At 37.3% G+C, this 19665-nt stretch overlaps 1 protein-coding gene and 1 long non-coding RNA gene across 2 annotated transcripts; both read right to left on the bottom strand.

The window, feature by feature from the left end:
- Window positions 1-5503: 5503 nt before the first annotated feature.
- LOC141760475 (L-amino-acid oxidase-like) lies at window positions 5504-12901 on the bottom strand. Its single transcript, XM_074623331.1, has 7 exons — window positions 12592-12901; window positions 11160-11386; window positions 9959-10071; window positions 9111-9312; window positions 7982-8050; window positions 7732-7868; window positions 5504-6524 (listed from the first exon to the last, which is right to left on the bottom strand). The coding sequence occupies exons 1-7, from the start codon at window positions 12620-12622 to the stop codon at window positions 5729-5731; spliced, it is 1575 nt and encodes a 524-aa protein (XP_074479432.1). The 5' UTR covers window positions 12623-12901; the 3' UTR covers window positions 5504-5728.
- Window positions 12902-14868: 1967 nt separating this feature from the next.
- Window positions 14869-18377, bottom strand: LOC141760973 (uncharacterized). The gene is made up of 5 exons (XR_012592494.1): window positions 18247-18377; window positions 17873-17929; window positions 17547-17612; window positions 16643-16704; window positions 14869-15339 (listed from the first exon to the last, which is right to left on the bottom strand). It is a non-coding gene; the product is annotated as an uncharacterized LOC141760973 (long non-coding RNA).
- Window positions 18378-19665: the final 1288 nt, after the last annotated feature.

Raw genomic sequence — 19665 nt, 5'->3', positions numbered from 1 at the left:
TTTAAGTTTACATGTATGTTTTTTAATTTCATATTCTTACTATTGCAGATAGTTTGTATTTTAAGTATATTTTCATTTACACAGATTATTTATTTGTCTTTGCTAATGCTGTCTTATTCATTTCTACATATTTGTACTCACGTATATTTCAATTTGCACCGTATCATATTGTGATATTGCTTTTAATCTTGTATATTTAATGTGTGTGCATTCAGCTCATGATCTTATTCAAAGTGGTATGACAGTTAATAAAAAACACACTAAACAGCTATGTATTTTTCAGGCACTACACTTTTTTTTGTGTTTCACATTTTATATTTTGTTTAAGTTTACATGTATGTTTTTTAATTTATATTCTTATTATAAATAGTTTGTATTTTAAGTATATTTTCATTTACACTGATTATTTATTCGTCTAAACCAGGGGTCTTCCACCTGCGTATCCGGAGCCACATGCGTCTCTTCAGCGGAGTATTAGGGCCACATTGAGGAAAAAAATAAATCTGAGATTTAGAGAATAAAGTCGTAATATTATAAAGTAGTAATTTTACGTGTTATTTTCTTTTTTCTCGTAAAGTTATGACTTTATTCTGTAAATCTTTTTTCCCTCAATGTGGCCCTAATACTCCGTAGTACATTGTCTCTTTGGCCCTCACTGCATTAGACTTCTATACTATATACTTAGACTATAAACTGTGTTACCTTCATCACAATGATCACATGTTTTGCGGCTCCAGACAGATTTATTTATTTTTTTTGCCTAAAATGGCTCTTTTGCTAGTAAAGGTTGCTGAGACCTGCTCTATACTAATGCTGTCTTATATTTTATTATTTTTTTACATATTTGTACTGAAGTATATTTCAATTTGCACCATTTTCATTTTATTGTGATATTGTTTTCAACCTTTATTTTCCTTCTATTCTATTAGAAGTTTGCTGTCGCAGTGATGCAAACACGAGGAAGAGAAACAGAAACTTAAATTAGACAAAATGTTTAAATCCTGAGAAACGAAAGTTGCATCTCAGACAGTTACAGTGTGTTGTCTGCATTTAGCTCATGATCTCATTTAAAGTGGTACGACAGTTAATAAAAAAACACACTAAAGTAAATTTTCATTTTACGAATTAATTGTCTCTGCTAATGGCTTTATATATCTATAGTCTTTTAAATGTTTTGTAAATTAAACAGAAATTAACCTTTAACAAGTAGAAGAAACAATTAACAGATACTTTCTTCAGATGATATATTCATTTTAATAACAGTTTTATCAGATGAAATGATTCCTACCTTTTTTAGGAGCTTAATCAACGAAATTCTGATGTCTCCGTGACCTGATGTGAAATCATACTGTAGCCTCTTATAAAGCCGGCTAGACGCTGGGATTTTCCTCTCACCTGACCAGAAGGGCCACAAAGGAGCATGACTTTGTGTGTGTTTTGTTTATTTTATTATCAGGGTTTGGTTTTCAGTTTCATATTTAACAAGCTCTCAGATCTTATGATCAGAAAAAAGTACTATGACGCAACATCATCAACAAGGAGACTCATCTGATGGGAATTTTGCCAAAAATGTGACCACAATAAGGAAACAGGAACAAGCATGTCTCAATGGGTCATTCATCTCAGATTTCATTTGCCAACCACATTCATGTCATTCCCACTGTCACATGTTTTCAGCGTGTGTTGCAGAGAGGTATGGCATCTTTAAACTGGGTTATTCTTTAAGGAAGTATGGAAAGTACTTTGAAGAGACTCGATGTAAGAATCAGAAATGGCTTGTGGCCATATAAAGTCAATGAGTCCTGTTAGTTGACGCGAGCGAGCGTGACTGACAGCTAAAACCACAATATCACTGCATAGTTCACATTCTTGGCACCCTTACAAAAAAGTAGCATACTTCAAGTGTATTTTATGAAGTATACTTAAGTATAGTTCAAGTATATTTCCCCCCAAAGTATACTAGAGAGACTAGAGACTAAATTGGCCCACTTTTTAAGTTTATAAATGTATACTTTTAAGTGTACTTTAAGAGAAAGAATAGTAAACTTCAACTGCACTACTTGTTAACATCTGAGTTTTATTTTGTACTAAACTATAGGTATACTGATAGTACTTAGCCAATGATTTATGCCTTACATGAAGAAACTTGCTCATTTTGCTATTTGACTTGATGTTTTGTGATAAAAAAAGCTAAAAATAAAATTTGTTTTCCCCACATTTCTCCACAGTGAACAGAAAATTAAAAAAATTCCAAAATGCTTGATGAATTGAAGTAAATTAATATCAAAACATAGGTTTACAAACTCTCACACACTTTAATAGGCTACTCCATCAAGAAGTAAGCACAACTACAAGCCAAGTATACCTTTCTGTAGCCATATAAGGCAAGAATACTTAATTATACTTTTATGAAATATATCTTCATCAAAAGATTAAATACAAATATAAGCCAAGTTTAGACTTTTCTGTAAACTTGTCAGTATAAGCAAAGTACACTTAGACTTTTCTGTATATTTGTCAGTATAAGCAAAGTATACTTAGATTTGTATGTATACTTGTCAGTATAAGCTTACTAAACTTATGCATACTTTTGTTAAGTATATCTCTGATAAGTACATAAAAAGTAAACTGAAAGTATACTCTCTTATTTTAAATTTAATAGAAGTACACTAATAGCCCATTTGAATATACTTTTTGGTAAGGGCAGTGAAGTTAGCTTACCTGTTTGCCTCGGGGAATGTCCCTTCATGAATCGAAGGGCCCGTCGATGTTGATCCGACGTCGGTCATATTCCTGTTTTGCAAGACGGACTTCACTAGATATAACTTTATTGTTTTTTTTGTAGTTTGTGTCGGAGTCTGAGTTGTGGTGGAGGCTGGTCGTTTGTTTGTGTTAGCGGACTCCATTTCTAACCAACAGTTAGCTATCGTTAGCTATCCCTGTAGCTGTAGCCACACTCGGGTACGCATGACGTTACATCTTCAAATAAAAAGCAGTCTACAGGCTGATAGAGGAAACATAGAAAGTCACTCAGGTTAGGTTACAACCACATGTAAAAAGTTACAAACAGTCCCTTTAAATATCAAATTCATTGCTGTACATTCTGGTGTTCATACAATATATTTTTAGGGTCAATGGAGAAACTGTTTTTAAACATCCAGCAGATGAAGTACCAGACAAATCAAGGTAATGTATTAAACAGGTAAAAATAATTAGCTAAAAGTAGTGGTTGAAAGATCCAGTGGGTGAGTTTGAGGCAGCAGCAAGGAAAAGGACCCAAATGCAGACAGCAACAGATAGAAAGCATCTCCAGGTAAACAGGATTGGGGCTGGGCTGGGCTAAATACTGTGGAGGGGTTAATTGGTGAATGAGGAACAGGTGAGCTGGTGGATGTAGGAGTTAGGTGACAGAGACTGGTGAGAAGGTCTGAGGCCATCTAGTGGATGGAAATGGAAATGCATGGGCCAGGGGGAAGTGAAAAGTGGCTGGAGACTGGGGTATGTCCCAAAGCTCTTAATTTTCGTTTCCTCGCTCCTCGATCCTCGCTTGAACCGGAAGTTGTTCTGGTGCGCCATTTTGAAGACCGTCCCAAAGCCCTTATTTGTGCATCGAGGAGCGAGGAGCGAGGAGCGAGGAGACACCAGTGTATCCTCCACGGAAGTCTTTTACCGACCGACACGCCCCCTTATTGGATGTCAGTTACTGATTGGACGCTGCTGCTGATCAGACTGATCTGATAACTTTACCTCTCAGCATCACTGAGTTTTATACCGGAGTGAAGACAGATCACAGATTAAAGGTTTTATAGTTTAGTTGTCTTCTGATTCACCATCTAGTTATAATGTGTGTTAACTGAAGCTCTGAACAGCAGCAGAAGGACCTGCAGTAGCTCTGCTTCACACACCGTCAGTGAAGCAGCCTGACAGTCAGAGGGGTTTATAAAACCTGATGAACTGACTTAACATAGCTTTCTTTATTTATTAGAATGATTTGTCTTTTCATGATCTGTTATTTCCCCCGTTAACTTTTATTAATGTAACTATTAAAGTCAGAGAGAGAAGGAGAGTCTGTCTGTCAGCAACAAACACCTTTTACATCATTTATCATCATTTCCATTCAGTCACATGAGGCTGATCATTCCTGAATGTCGGGTTTGATATGAGTTACATCATTTACATTTTCCCTTTAGCCTAATAAATAATGTCCAGTGTTCAAAAAACACCACAGTCATATTCTGGGTTATTAAATAATGAATTCACAATCAGAATATCAATAACTACAGACGCTAATAATGAATAAATAATATAAAGATATTGATCCAGTAGAGATGGTTCCTGGTCCTCTAAGCAGGACTCAGTCCACAGTATGAATACAGACTGCAGCTTGCACTTGTCTTTATTAGTATTAGTACAGTTCAGACACAAACAGCTGTTAAAGCTGACTGACAGCTGATCCAGATGTGATCAGCTGCTGCTGTCATCAGAAACGGACGTCGCTTCACGTGACGCTTCAGAGGAAACGACCGTCCCATGTCGCTTAAATCGTATTTCCTCGTTTCCTCTCTCCTCGCATGGTTTCCTTGCGTCTCTCCATGCTTCTCTGGTGGGAGGGACTAAGACGCAAGGATGAGACGCAAGTGAGGGAAACAGGGATGCAATTAAGAGCTTTGGCATGCACCCTGGGACAGTCTTAACCTCTTTTACCCCAACGGACCCGGTACCGTTTTGTTTGGCTGAGCTGTGTGTTAAAACACTTCCTTTAAAAACGTCATAAAATGCTGTGGTGGTCTTTTTTTCTGAATAGTTTCTAAAAGATAATATAATATATATATATATATATATATATATAACATAACAATATTTTAGTTTCAAAATCATCACAGGAGAAATTGTATTTCTATTTTATATTTTTTATATTGAATGTACATACTTGACTTTGGATTCTTTTTTCTTATCTTATTTACATTGTTATTGATCTTATTTGTTATCATCTACTTGATCACAGTTATTTATTATAATAAAACTACTCCATTTGGTGTGAAAACTATACAATTTAATTTTTTTTTATTGACGTTATTCTGTTCACAATGGTAGAATGTGATGACGCACATGGTAAACGTCTTGGCCAAAGGCTCCATTGTGTGCACATAGCCTCCTGTAGTGGATATCAGGAGTATTTTAGAGCCAGATTCCCTTTCAAGAGGTAGAAAACCCCATTTGGCATACTTTGGAGTATCCAAGTGGTCCAGACGGAGAGTCCTCCTGGTCCTATCCTGACTAAAACCTTTATAGAATCTATGTGCTTTGTGTTATTTATATCTGCATTGGCTCAGTTGTAGTCGAGGAGTTGCTGAATGAATTCAGTGGCGTCTCTGTGCATGTTATCATTGCTATAATGGTGTTATCCACTGTCTAATCTAGAACACATTCTAGGCCAGGATAAAAATGTAAATTTGTCCTTTGGTTCATCATAGTTTACTCAGGTATAGTAACAGTCACAATGTTACATCTACGTCTTTATGAAACACTTTTATTTTGTGTGTACACTAATGATTATGACAGACATTTCATATTCCACAGTCTTTATAAATATTAAAGTTCAACATATAATACTATAAATAACATTTCTGTGGCATTAGCTAGATATATTGCACCTTTTGATATTGTATTTACTAATACTATAATACTCAGTTGCTTAAAATTCATTCTCCCGACTCTAGAGCTCATCTCACACTGGACAGTTAGCCCACTCTGAATTCAAGAGCGCCTCTTTGTTGATGTTGGTAGCAGCTCTGATTGCAGATTTCATCGATGTCTCGATCCAAGCGTGAGGGAAGGCAGTGTGTTCACCAGCAAAGTGAACCCTGCCTTCCCTTCTGAAGAGCTCTTTAGCATACTTTAAATGCTGGTACGGTGTGAAGAGAGCAAAGGCGCCCAAGCTGTAAGGATCCACGCTCCACTTCTTTACCAACACTCCTGTGCAGAACGACCTGACGTGCTCGCCATGGATTTGCACCAAATCTCTCAGAGCTATCTCTTTCAGGTCTTCATCGCTCGCACCTAAGAAGAGGAGGGAGTCGTCAGACCAGGTGTAGGAAGCCAGGAGGACGCCAAAGTTCTTATTTTTTGGGAAACTGTGGCTGGGGTAGTAGATGTAACGAGAGGGCCCGTCAGTGATGCTCTTTCCTCCTCGGATGCCGTCCTTCTCCCAGAACCTCTCGCTGAAGGTGAGGAGGATTTTAGTGGAGCTATCGTAGTGGGCTGCCCTCAGTGCCTCCATCTTTTCAATGGAGAGAGCTGGATGAAAGTCCATGAAAAGGGCTGCTTTGGTTGTTGTTGTTACCAGGACAGCGTCAGCGGTAAGGTCCGTCAAAGAACACTGCTGGCCTTCCTCGTACGAAACGATTACACCCTTCTTTGACTGGCTGATACGTTTGACCTTGGAGTTGAGGAGAATAGGGACATCGAGGACATCGACAAAAGCGTTGGGGAGCAGGTCCGACCCACCAATCACTTCAGAGTACCTTAAAACCAAAAAGACAAATATTTGTATTGAATGCATTCTTGTAGAGAGAGTTACCAATTTGCAATATGTCCATATGCTGTGGATTAGATAGATAGATAGATAGATAGATAGATAGATAGATAGATAGATAGATAGATAGATAGATAGATAGATAGATAGATAGTAACTTTATTGATCCTGAGGGGAATTCAAGTTTCCAGCATCACAGTTCGCTTGTGCAAAACATGTTAGTAAAAAGGCAGTAAAAAAGTTAGTAGTGCAAAGTACAAAGTACAAAAAAATATACCAGATAAAAAAATACAAGGAGATGAAGAAAACTGTTAAAACTGAATATAGTGCAGGGTAACAACTGTGATACATGACTATTAAAAAGTGCAGAAGAGACTGTTATAAATGAGTATAGTGCAGGGTAATGCAATTTTAATTTAGTATTTTAATTTAATTTAATTTAGCAATGATATGTACAGTTATATATATAGATTATGATGCAAAGTTGGAGAGCAACTTACAGTAACTTGCATCTCAGGTCAGATTCATATCTGGAAGCCAACATTTACAATACAAATATAAAACAAGCTAATAATAACTCCATTAGTCAAAGTATTTCCTTCATTTTCTGGTGTGGTAAACCCTCTGTAAACTACCTGTCCAGCTCCAACAAAGGTAGTGACTTGTTGGTGAACACAGTGAAGCATTTACCATCAAAAGAGCTGGTTATTTTGGTGAAAATGGATGAAGATTTGTTAGGTGGCCAGAAACACAACTCCAATAAAACCATACACTAGCTTGTCACGAAGGTGGATAAAAATAACGCTCCAAAATTGCGCTAAATTTTGGCGAGGAAAAGCTGGCATGGCAATTTTCACAGGGGTCCCTTTGACCTCTGACCTCAAAATATGTGAATAAAATTGGGTTCTATGGGTACCCACGACTCCCTCTATAGATTACTATGTGTTTTAGTTCTCATCTAGAAGTCAGTGAACAGCTGATATACACATAAAGTGGAAAACAAACGTTGAATACAACATTGTATACAATTGTGTCATCTGCAAAGAAGTGTACAATTTCAGTTTTCCATGCCTTTAATGACGTCTGTTTGATTTCTTTCACTTTTTCTGGCTAGGGGTTTAATAATGTATAATTCTACTGTGCAAACAAAGTATTCCCATTTTGAATAGTTGACATTGTGGGATGTAGGGCCTCACTTCACATCATCATTGATGTCAGTCTGGTCATAGATCATCTCACTCAGCGCTGTGTACATGAGGCTCTGTTGGTTAAGCAGGTCTCCGAGCATCCTCACCGCTTCTGAACTCAGACCTCCTTCTTCTTTCAGATACTCCTGTTAGATAAACAAAGTTTGACATCATGCATTCATTTATATATATATATATACATTTTATTTGCACTCATAGAGGTGGTGGGAAGTTTCAGCAACATCATTTAGTGTTTTACCTCGACAGAATAACGGTCGTATTTTAGCAGCGCAGCCCTGCAGCCATGGGCCTCCACTTCATCTTTGACCTACAAAAAAAAAGAAAGAAAAAAAGTAATCTATTGATCTGATGGTGTTACCATGGGTATTCACAAACTGAGCTTTGATTTCTGTCTATAATGAACCATGAATATGTAACTCCACCTTATGACAAAACAAAACCTGACATAAAAAGCAAAATCAGTGGAAGCTCTAATGCCAGGATCAGACTACAGGATATTTTTGATGGTTCTGATGGTCACTATGTCAGATTAGACGATTGAGAGTCATAAATTATTGTCGTGACTAGTCCGCGACACATGACGGACTACATGTCGGTCCCCTATTCCGACAATACACACTCTCCCGGCACCGCCATCTTACTATATACGGGCTTACCAGGGCTCAAGCCCCCCCCCGGCCCGACCATGTAAAGGGGCCCACGAGGCTCCAGGGGAAAACAATAAAAATATAATTCACAGGGAGAAGAGAAAGCGGGAGCGCAACGGGATGCTTCATGTGCAAAGGTGCAGCGACGGTGGTATTTTTTTTACTCTGACACAACCTACATTGAATATCCAACCGCGAGGTCGGGCAGCAGTTGCGCTGGGAAGGTCAGATGACATCATTCTGCACAATAAGTAGTGTTTACAGCTGTGTGCGTCTGTGTTCAGGCGGTCAAATTCATGGCCATGACGGAACACGTCGGTATCGGGCTATAATCGGGCTGAAATCGTGTAGTCTGAATCGGGCATTAGACGTTACTTACGGGTGGGAACAGCTAAACTAAACTCGGACCTCTGCAACTAGTGAATTTGAAAATGATTTGTACTGTTGATCAATTGCAAACTATGTTGCCATTAGTGACCCAGAACGTCTAAAAATGGAAGAAGCTAACATATTATCTATGTTGCACCATGTTTTCTATAACTCTTCGATGCCGATGATAATCTGCTCTACAAAAGAGACAAATAAATTTGCTTGAATTATGTTCTTATTGTCTCGTCAGTCACGCATCCAGTGAATGTCCTGCACCAACTGTTTTCCAAGGATGTGTGAATTTGTGCAACATTATTTCCATCCCTCTTTCCTTTCCTCTGTCTTACATACCTTCTGCAAAGCTTGTTGTAGCAGCTTGTCGGCTGATTTCCCTTTCTCACTTTCCCGCACGTTGTACTTCAGGACGTCGGGGTTTCTTTGCACTGTCCTCGTCCTCCTCAGCACCCCATTAACGAAGTAAAAGGTGTTGGGGTCATCCATGATGAATTCATCCAGTTTCACCCCCAGATTTTTAGCATACCAGTTGACAATTCTGTTGACAGAGGAGTTGATGGTGGCACTTTAGATGTGTAGGCAAGTCAGTTAACGGTGGCACATGTAACATTCCTACATAATTTTTGAGATTTGAGTTAAAGGGATTGTTCGGGTGTTTTGAAGTCGGGTTGTTTGAGGTACTTATCCATAGTAGGTGTATTACCTTCAGTAGATGACGGTTAAATGGATATCAATTATTTTAGGTGGCTAAAATACTTTTTTCTGTCCCCGTCAACAGCACTGTATTGCTTGCTCCGGTGCTTCCGGTCTGTTTCTCGATGGTTGGGGCAAACAAACCGTCATCTACTGTAGGTAATACTCTTACTAAGGATAAGTACATCATACTGTATAACCCCACTTCAATACACTCAAACTATCCCTTTAAGTATCCAACAAGACAGCAACAACACCAGCATTTCAGGGCCTTTGGATTCTATCAAGTTTCATTTTCATCTTTCCTTTAGTGTTTTAAATGATTTGGTAGTTTCCAGGTCTGGATGGTATCCTTGTGAATCAACCCCCATAAAAAGCTGGTTGCTTCATAAACATTCCTTTTACACAATCATATCAGTCTATGAGAGGGGAAAGGTTTTATGCACATGTTAAATGCTAAACTGAAAAAAAACAAACATAAAAAAGCGTACTTGTGAAAACTAGGGATCCTCATGGCTCCCAGTTCAGCATACCAGCCCTCTTTTTCATTCCTGTAGGTCTCCACTCGTCCTCCGACACGACTATCAGCCTCTAATATGGTCACCTTGTCAGAACAGATTAACACAAACAGATAAATACACATGAGGCCTATCGCAAGCCGTTTTAACATTTAATAGCTAAGCTTAAGATATATATAATCTGTGGCCAACGAGAGCTTTGTTCACTAGAGATTTGTGGTAGAAATTTACAGCCTATTGTAGATTTATTGTCTCCAGACACACTTTATAAACCCATACAGCTGCAGTGCAGCAGCCATAGTATGTTTGAACAGCTGACGTAATTACAGTTATCTGCAATGCCATTTCACCTAGTCACAACTCTAATTCTAGATGTCTGTAATTACATTTTGACCATCGGTAACTCCAGTTAGAGATATCTACAACGTCATTCTGACTAAACAACATTTATTTTTAGATATCTAAAAAGGACAATGTAGATATGTACAATTGAGGGGGAATTAAAGAATTACGCATATTTAAAAATACAGGTAAAACTCTTGTGAAAAATGTATACAGAAAATGTATTCATATTAACACGGTACATTGGCCCGTATTTTGAATGACTACTACTACATCTATTGCTGCTACTACTTGTATGACAACTACTAACTACTACTACTACAACAAATACTGTTAATACTAGACTGAGAAACTGTTTTTTCCTCCCAGGCCATCAGACTTTTGAACAGATAACTCACACAACACTCTCTCTCTAACAAAAAAGTGCAATAAACAAGTGCAATACTTCAATCAATGCAATATGTGCAATAAAAAAAAAAAAATTTTTATATAATATTTATAAATATTTTTATAGTATGCAACCTCTACTGCTCCCATATGTATATATACCAAGTATTTCCTTTATTATTGTACTGTATTATACTATTTATAATACACTTTTATTTTATTACTGTACATTTATTTTGTTATTGTTGTCATTTATTATTATTATTATTATTATTATTATTATTATTATTATTATTATTATTATTATATTTATTTTTTTGCTACTTACTGTTTTCTTAATGGAGCTTCTCAGCAAGAAGTATTTCACACGATTGTACTTGTATAACGGGTGTGACAATAAACATCTTGAATCTTGAATGTTAAATCAGCAGCGTGTTGAATGTACCTGGTGTCCGGCGTCTTGCAGCAGCTTGGCAGCCGTCAGTCCAGCCATGCCGGCTCCGACAACAACAACGTGGTGAGATGTATTTATGTGAGGGAGGCCGGTCTTCACAGTGTGTAACAGCTCATCGTAGTCTTTGTCCTCCAGACAATCAGCCAGGTGTTCCTTCATGCTGACAGCAGCAGTGTTGCTGTGGTAGAACGTCAGCAACAGCAGCACACTGAGGGCAACTAAAAAACACAGGGAACTTTTATTTTAAATATTTTTCCCAAAGTGTGACAGAGCTTTATAGAGACACTCCACTATACTTGACTTTGTTTGCATCACATTTACAAACACATATCTGATGCTGTTATGAAGGATTACTCAGAATAAGTCGGACAGACAGTAAAGTCTCTCTTCTTGCAGGAGTTTCTTTTTCTAATTCTTCTAGACCAGGAGTCAGCAACCTTTACTATCAAAAGAGCCATTTTAGGCAAACAAAAAAAAATAAAAAATTCTGGAGCCGCAAAAAACATTTGATCATTGTGATGAAGGTAACACAGTTTATAGTCTAATTATATAGTATATAAGTCTAATGCAGTGAGGGCCAAAGAGACAATGTACTACGGAGTACTAGAGCCACATTGAGGGAAAAAACATCTGAGATTTACAGAATAAAGTCATAACTTTACGAGAAAAAAAAAGTCATAATATTCCGAGAATAAAGTCATAACTTTACGAGAAAAAAATCTTAATATTGCGAGAATAAAGTCATAACTTTACGAGAAAAAAAGTCGTAATATTCAGAGGATAAAGTCATAACTTTACGAGAAAAAAAGTCGTAATATTACGAGAATAAACCATAGCTTTACGAGAAAAGAAGTTGTAATATCATGAGAATAAAGTCATAACTTTATAATATTATTACTTTATTCTCGAAATCTCCGATTTTTTTTTTCCCTCAATGTGGCCCTAATACTCCGTCGTACCGTCGTACCATAGACCTACAACAATGATAAATAAAAATGAAAATGTAAACAAAAAACAGTTAATCATTTCCACTCATTTCCACTGGAGGAGCTAAAGAGCCGCAGGTTGCTCCGGAGCTGCAGGTTGCTGACCCCTGTTCCAGACATTGTGAGTCAACATTCCTATAAAATCCAGCGAAAAAAAGGACCTGTCCTCCTTTTATTATACAGTAATGAAATCAGTGTAAACCTGAAATAGCAGAACTACAACATTGATTTTCAGATAGAGAATACATTAGGGAAGTCAGCAGATGAAGTGTGCACTTTCAGCATGTGTAATAATCACCCAACTCACAGTAGGAGTTGTTCAGTAAAACTAACGTCCTGCTCTCTGCCTGTGCAGCACTTTGTTCTCGTTGTCACAAAATAAAGGGTTTCAATGAGACATTCAAATTCAATTTTAACTTTAGCTTGAAAATACTCACATAATTTCCATTTTGCCTCATGCAGATCCATCTCCACTTATTAAGTGTTTTTTTGTCCCTCTTTGGTGACATGAAGATGATGAAGAGGAAGAGAAAGAAATACAGTAGACAAAATGTTTCAATCCTGGAGAGTCCCGACCTCTCTGTCTGTCTCAGCTAATCAATTTTACATTTAAATTTAATGCAATTTTCTGATGGAATCATTCAAACAAATACAAAGTGAATTCAACAACAGAAAACTTCATATAACGAACTCATAAGAAAAATATAATCATGCGATTCTGACTGTAGATCACCAAGTTTTGATGAAATGTCCACATTCTGTAAATTTGAATCCTAATAAAATAATATATTTAAAATGTACACTGTTAAATATATATATATATATATAATAAATATATTAAAAAAAGATGGTGAAATTAAATTTGCATACATATACATATACATATACATATATATATAAAAATATATATATAAAATATTTTCCCCTTTAAGTTCTATTAGTTTTTTAAATATATATATATATATATATATACATATAAATATATATAAAATATAAATATATAAATATATATATACATATAAATATATATAAAATATAAATATATATATATATATACATATTTATTTTTGAATATAATATATATAATATATTTATATATATATTATATATTTGAACAAACATAAAGTTGTAGTTAAAATACTACAATGTATTTTTTATGCAAAAAATCTTTAAAACACTGCAAACAAAATGGACAGATTCTTACCTTTTAAATAGCTTAGATATCAACATCTGCGGTTCAGAGTAACCTGAAGTGAAATCATGGCCCTTTATATATACGTACATTTTCTTTCTGGGAATTTTTCTGACCAGCTTTACTGTAAGTGGCATGACTCCTTTCTTTTCTTTCTTATTTAGAATTAGGGTTTTGTCCGTGTACTTATTATGCATCAGCACATCATGTTATCTAGAGTAACCCGTCAGGTCTCATGATCGGTAAAAGCTATAACTCAACAACACCATCATCAGCATGAGTGTGTGTTTGTCTCATCTCCTGGTAACCCCACCCCAAAACACGAAGTGAAAAGAGGAAATACATAAAACATCATTTCTGTTATTGAGTCATCTCTGGACTCCCTTTTCTAACCAAATGCTTGTCATTCACACATTGTCATACATCCGGTGTCTGCCAGATGAAAGTGTGTGTAAAGTGCTTTTTTTTTTTTATATACTTATCAAGAATAATTCTACGACGGCATGTTAGGGCCTTTGTAGGTTAAAAACAAATGCGGGTAATATCCCGAGAAAAAAATGTAGCGATTAAAGTCGTAAATTTACGAGAAAAAAATTGAATATTTTCTAAAATTAAAGAAGTAAATTTACAAAAAAAATTTAAATATTCTCAGACATTATAAAATAATTAATTTACTTGAAAAAAAAAAAACTTGGGAAAACAGAGTTGTTGTTTTTTTTCAAGGATCCAAATCGCTTCACTTTACAAGTTTGGATCAACCTCATCACACCACACGCCGCCAAAATGCCACATGCACATGTTAACGAGGAGGTGCAACAGCATGGAACATGGCTTCAGTATGTTGCTTTCTTCTGAATAGGCCCAATTCACGTCTTCGATATCTCTTCAAAGTCCAGATGCTTATGATGATATGCTAATTCTGGGATAAAATTACGAGTATTTCCTCATTGCTATATCCGGACAATTCGCTGCTTAGCGCATTTTGCCCTAACCACTCGGCTATTGGGTCGTCCTATTTTTCAAAGTTTTTTTTCTTATAAATTTGTGACTTTAATCTCAGAGAATATCAGAGTTTCTTCTTGTAAATGTATTATTTTTTTTCTTTGAATATTACCCCCTCCCCCTGCTCTGTATATATATGTCTATATATATTTATTATTATTTTTTAATTTTTTTTTTTTACCTACAATGACCCTAGTACGGCGTCATATAATTCAACCCTTTGGTTCAAAATAACAAAATTCTAAATTTTAACAAAACTTATCAAATCAAATTTATCATTCTCAGCTTTCAGATGATGTTCACCACTTCTATGTGACATCTACTGTTGACCTGCTATCTCCCCCTAGAGACCCCCTGTAACCACCTAAAAAAGACTAAAACTGGTCTGCTGTGGGTCTCAGAGGATGACACACTCTGCTTAAACCCCTCATTCATTCATGCAAGAACAGACTAACAGTGATGTTATCACACACAAACTGACGTGTAGGCTACAACGTGACCTTTCTATACTGTAATAGTATTTATTTATTCCACATAGAAACCTTTAAACTTTCATGAGACATGTACTATTTTCTCAACAGAAAACAGTGTTAACCACAAACTCGTGAAGAAAAGTGATGCACCACCGTTAAAAGGAAGCAGTTGACCACAGTGAGTGTATATTTACAAGCTGTGAACAGAGTTCTCACACATGAGACGGAGATGGAACAAGTTAGTTAAACTGTTAGACCATAATAAACTTCTTAAAAAATAGACACGGACGCTTTAGTTCGCCGAAGAACTCAGAAGAAGGCTGCACGATACTTACACACGTTACTAAATATGAATATACACAATGCTAAATGATTTTTTTTGGACAGATATAACTGTGTTTTCGTAATGTATTAAACACACATCACTCATATCATGGTGTTGCTAATGTAAGTACACGGTGTGAAACTGTGAACACGTCTTTTAAAGCTCCTCCTTCAGTCAGATGTCACTTAGCGACCTGTAAGACACATATGAGATTTACAAAGCAAATTTAAATCATATTAAATACAGAGGAGGTATATGTGAAAGTGGTGAGAAACATAATGATGATTACATTTAGGTTACTTTGAGAAATACTGACTTCATATGACAATTTCCAAATTGGTGTGAAACATTTTTGATATTAAACATTAGTTTTCTCATTTTGAAAAGCATTCAAAATCAAAGTTTTTACAAAAGAGTACAAGGAAATGCTGTTTGAAGGGGTGCCACATTCAGACAAATAATGTTCACATCGTCATCTGAGTCATAATTATGTCTCAGAAGCTCCGATATATTCCACTTGAACCCAAATTCATATATAGTTTTTAGGGCTGTCAATCGATAAAAATATTTAATCGCAATTAATCACACATTTTTTATCTGTTCTAAATGAACCTTAAAGGGAGATTTGTCAAGTATTTAATCCTCTTATCAACATAGGAGTGGGCAAATATGCTGCTTTCTTTATGCAAATGCATGTATATATTTATTATTGTAAATCAATTAACAACACAAAACAATGACCGATATTGTCCAGAAACCCTCACAGGTACTGCATTTAGCATAAAACAATATGCTCCAATCATAACATGGCAAACTGCAGCCCAACAGGCAACAACAGCTGTCAGTGTGTCAGTGTGCTGACTTGACTATGACTTGCCCCAAACTGCATTTGATTATCATAAAGTGAGCATGTCTGTAAAGGGGAGACTCGTGGGTACCCATAGAACCCATTTACATTCACTGATCTGGAGGTCAGAGGTCAAGGGACCCCTTCATGACAAGCTAGTATACAGGTTATTGAGTCAGTTAGTGAGAGCATCCTCACATTAACACTCCCTTTTCTGGTTATTTTTTCTGCCAAAATTAGATGGATGTCATCAGAATATTGGCGAATCAGAGATATAAATAGACACACAGATACAGTATGAAGTACATATACTGCTAGTATATATAGCTAGTGTGACATGGTTCATTCATTAGGTTTTTTAGTTTCATATAATACCAGTATCTTCACTCTAGCTTTAAAACTGAGCCCACTACAACCTCCGAAAGATTGATTGCATTAATGCGTCATCAAGATAACTTTGACAGCCCTATTAAAGTCAATGAACAGTATTTCACAACCCTCGTACCACCAACTCTGCAATCATACAACCGTCTTGAGTTGTCCAATGACAATGCAAGTTTTAAATAAAGGAATGCTTTCCCAATCTCTACCCCATCCATCCGATATGACGTGGATGCGACACAAAAGCCAGTATTGCCCTCGGTCTTACCTTCTGGATCGTAGAATATAAGGCAGTATCTGTTGAAGATGGGGTGGTACCCGCTGACTCTGCTGGGAAAATAGACAGACATTATTTCTGTGTGTTGGCAAAATATTGACTTTTGACAAGAACACTTGTTTCATTTACTTTATCACAAAATGTGTGGTGTGGAGCCAGGAGGAGCTTAGTTTAGCATAAAGGCTGTAAACAGGGGGAACAGTTAGCCTAGCCTCCAAAGATGAAAATATGCCTACTGAAACCTCTTAAGCTCAAAAAATAACATGTCTTGTCTTGAATTACATAAAATGTGTCTCACTGTAAAGCTAAGACTCTTGTGGATCCAATGAGTCCAACTGTATTCATGTGTGATGATGTTAGTCCCCATAGGAGACTTTTCATTGTAGTGAGACCATTTTTTGAAACTTGACGTCACTGTATAAAATGACCTGTGGTGACCTCTAGGATAATCACAGCCTCTTGAAACTTTACAGCCACAAACTAGAGAGAGGATGGCTTTCCTAGCTAGATTGACAATAAGGGGGTTTCTGAGCAGTTTCCAAATCAGAAGTGCTGGCCGTCCAATCGCCCCAAAAATGCGATTCTTGCAGAATTCTCCAAATGTCGAAAAGTTTTTGATCCCAAATCACAGCGTGACTTTTTCTATGGCGTTCCCAAAGGTCTTGGTGTCTTAATGTGGTATTTTGGAAGGATTATTGATCATTTCTATCAATTGTCCAATAGTAAATTTAGCACCAAGTCTGTGTAACAAATGGTATCAACCAAAAAACTGCTGCAACAACTTATATCTACTGTTGACCTGCTATCTCCCCCTTAAGACCCCCTGCACCCCCCTAAAAAAAGACTAAAACAGGTCTATTGTGGGTCTCAGAAGGTTGATGACAACAAGTCTCACCCAGGTGTTGAGGAACGGCCAGGCCCAAGGTGTAGTAAACAGCTCCAGGCGACAATTCATCCTCATCTGATGGAGACGGACAGAGATAGATGAATATATCAACATCAGCAATGATTCTCTGGATAAAATGAAGGTTGTTTGGCATGTTGGGAGATGCACCTCTTCATATTCTTGTCAAGAGTTAAATATCAATATCTTATATATCTGGAGCCAGGAGCTTAGTTAAGCATCAAGGCAAACAAACTGGACTTTGGGGACTCGGATCCGGGCCCGGGTCCCCGATGTGAAAGCACCTTTATTTACTGAAACATGGCTTGTGTTCTCACCTGTTTGATCCTCAGCTGAGCCTGATGCAGGTGTTGGTGTGGACAGGTAGAGCAATACTACAGTACGAGAACGGAAACATAACAGCATCAATAGACAACCAGGAACAGAACATGACAGTATGTCTGATGGAAGGGTTTATTCATATAAACCTGTATAAAGTAAAGGTTCCCTGTGGAGTTTTGGACCTCTAGCAGCGCTATGAGGCAGTTTTTCTATGAGTGGGTTCCCATTTTGTTTTGCGTTACCAGTAACAATCCTCATTATGCAGCTCTCAATCTACTGTCACAACCAAACACACACATCACAAAACATGATATCACGATACTCGTGTATCGATATTTTCTTACTAGTTGTTAGTGAAATGTATCCGTACCTCTGTGCCAGTAACCTTTGCCAAGGTGAAGAAGTCCCAACGCCAACAGTAGAACAATCAATAAAACACTGACGACGATCCATGGGGTAGGACTGGAGCAGGACGGATCGGAGGAGGTGTGAGTATGCTCTTCAGTGAAAACAGGAAGAGAATTATTAAACACAACTTTAAGTCTAAGGAGCAGACAGTAGCCACGATCCATTCAAATATTTGACCACAATTAATCGCAAATTAATCACACATTTTTTATCTGATCAAAATGTACCTGAAAGGGAGATTTGTCAAGTATTTAATCCTCTTATCAACATGGGAGTGGGCAAATATGCTGCTTTTTTGCAAAATGTATCCGTATATTTATTATTGTAAATCAATTATCAACACAAATCAATAACAGATATTGATCCAGAAACCCTCACAGGTACTGCATTTAGCATAAAACAATATGCTCCAATCATAACATGGCAAGCTGCAGCCCAACAGGCAACAACAGCTGTCAGTGTGTCAGTGTGCTGACTTGACTATGATGTAGGGACCTGCCATTTCTGGTGGCAGACACAGTGAACTGTCTCCCAGAATCCTGGAGGTATGCTCTCATTGGCTACAGTAACATTTCACACAGAGGTGTGAAATTCACACAGAACAAAACCAGAGGAATGTCCTTTGTTCCCTCTCTTTCTACTCTTTGCTCTTCACCTCCTGACCCAAGCTGACCAGCTGCTGGAGGTGAGCCACAGCTCTCTTCCTGCTCTCCAGACCGGAAGCAGCTCTGCTCTTCTGATCGATGTCCTGTTAGGAAACAGACATAGCCACAAGGAACCAAACGGCAGACGACGCGAGTGCTCTGCCCTTTTCACCAGCTAACTTCAAGCTATCAAGCAAAGAAGTTAGCACCAAACTAACAGCAAAGACGACCTCTTTGACTTGGAACCACAACTTCAACACATGGAATCACAAACCGGTTCTTCCATGGATTGGTAACGTACTGGGCCTTAGCATTAGCAATCGCACAGGGCTGAGCAAGACTGTCCAACTTTGATTTCTAGAATGTACCTGTATTAATATGTTTAATGTTATTCATTGAGTTTGACGGTGGTGATTTATCTGTATTTGATTTTTGGGTAACTGGCTTCGCCACATCTGATGTGTTTAGTTTATGCTTCACATAGACAAGGTCTTGCATGCAACTAACCATCTTTTCTAACCCACTGCATATCTAACACACATAAAGATCACATACAGAAACTGTGAATTAGTTAAACATAAACATACAGCTTCAGATAATCTTAACCCCACATCACCCCCCTCTCTGTCCTTCTTGAGCACATGGGCTCAAGAAGGACAGAGAGGTCATGTGATGACATGCTGGCGGCCATCTTTGATTCCGCCATCTTTGTAGTTTTACAGTGCTCGCCATTTTGG

The sequence above is a fragment of the Sebastes fasciatus genome, chromosome 22 (assembly GCF_043250625.1).
Source record: "Sebastes fasciatus isolate fSebFas1 chromosome 22, fSebFas1.pri, whole genome shotgun sequence".
NCBI lineage: Eukaryota > Metazoa > Chordata > Actinopteri > Perciformes > Sebastidae > Sebastes > Sebastes fasciatus.
The sequence above is the reverse complement of the archived record's forward strand: the minus strand, read 5'-3'. Positions and strand labels throughout refer to the sequence as shown.

Bases quoted from the DNA above. Each gene is read 5' to 3' on its own strand.
- LOC141760475 (XM_074623331.1), bottom strand. From the start codon at position 12,622: ATGGATCTGCATGAGGCAAAATGGAAATTAT. The intron at 7,869-7,981 runs GTAAAACACTAA...TTTATCTAACAG, and splicing joins ACGACCGTTATTCTGTCGAG to GAGTATCTGAAAGAAGAAGG. The intron at 6,525-7,731 runs GTGAGGCCCTAC...TTTGGTTTTAAG, and splicing joins GACATCAATGATGATGTGAA to GTACTCTGAAGTGATTGGTG.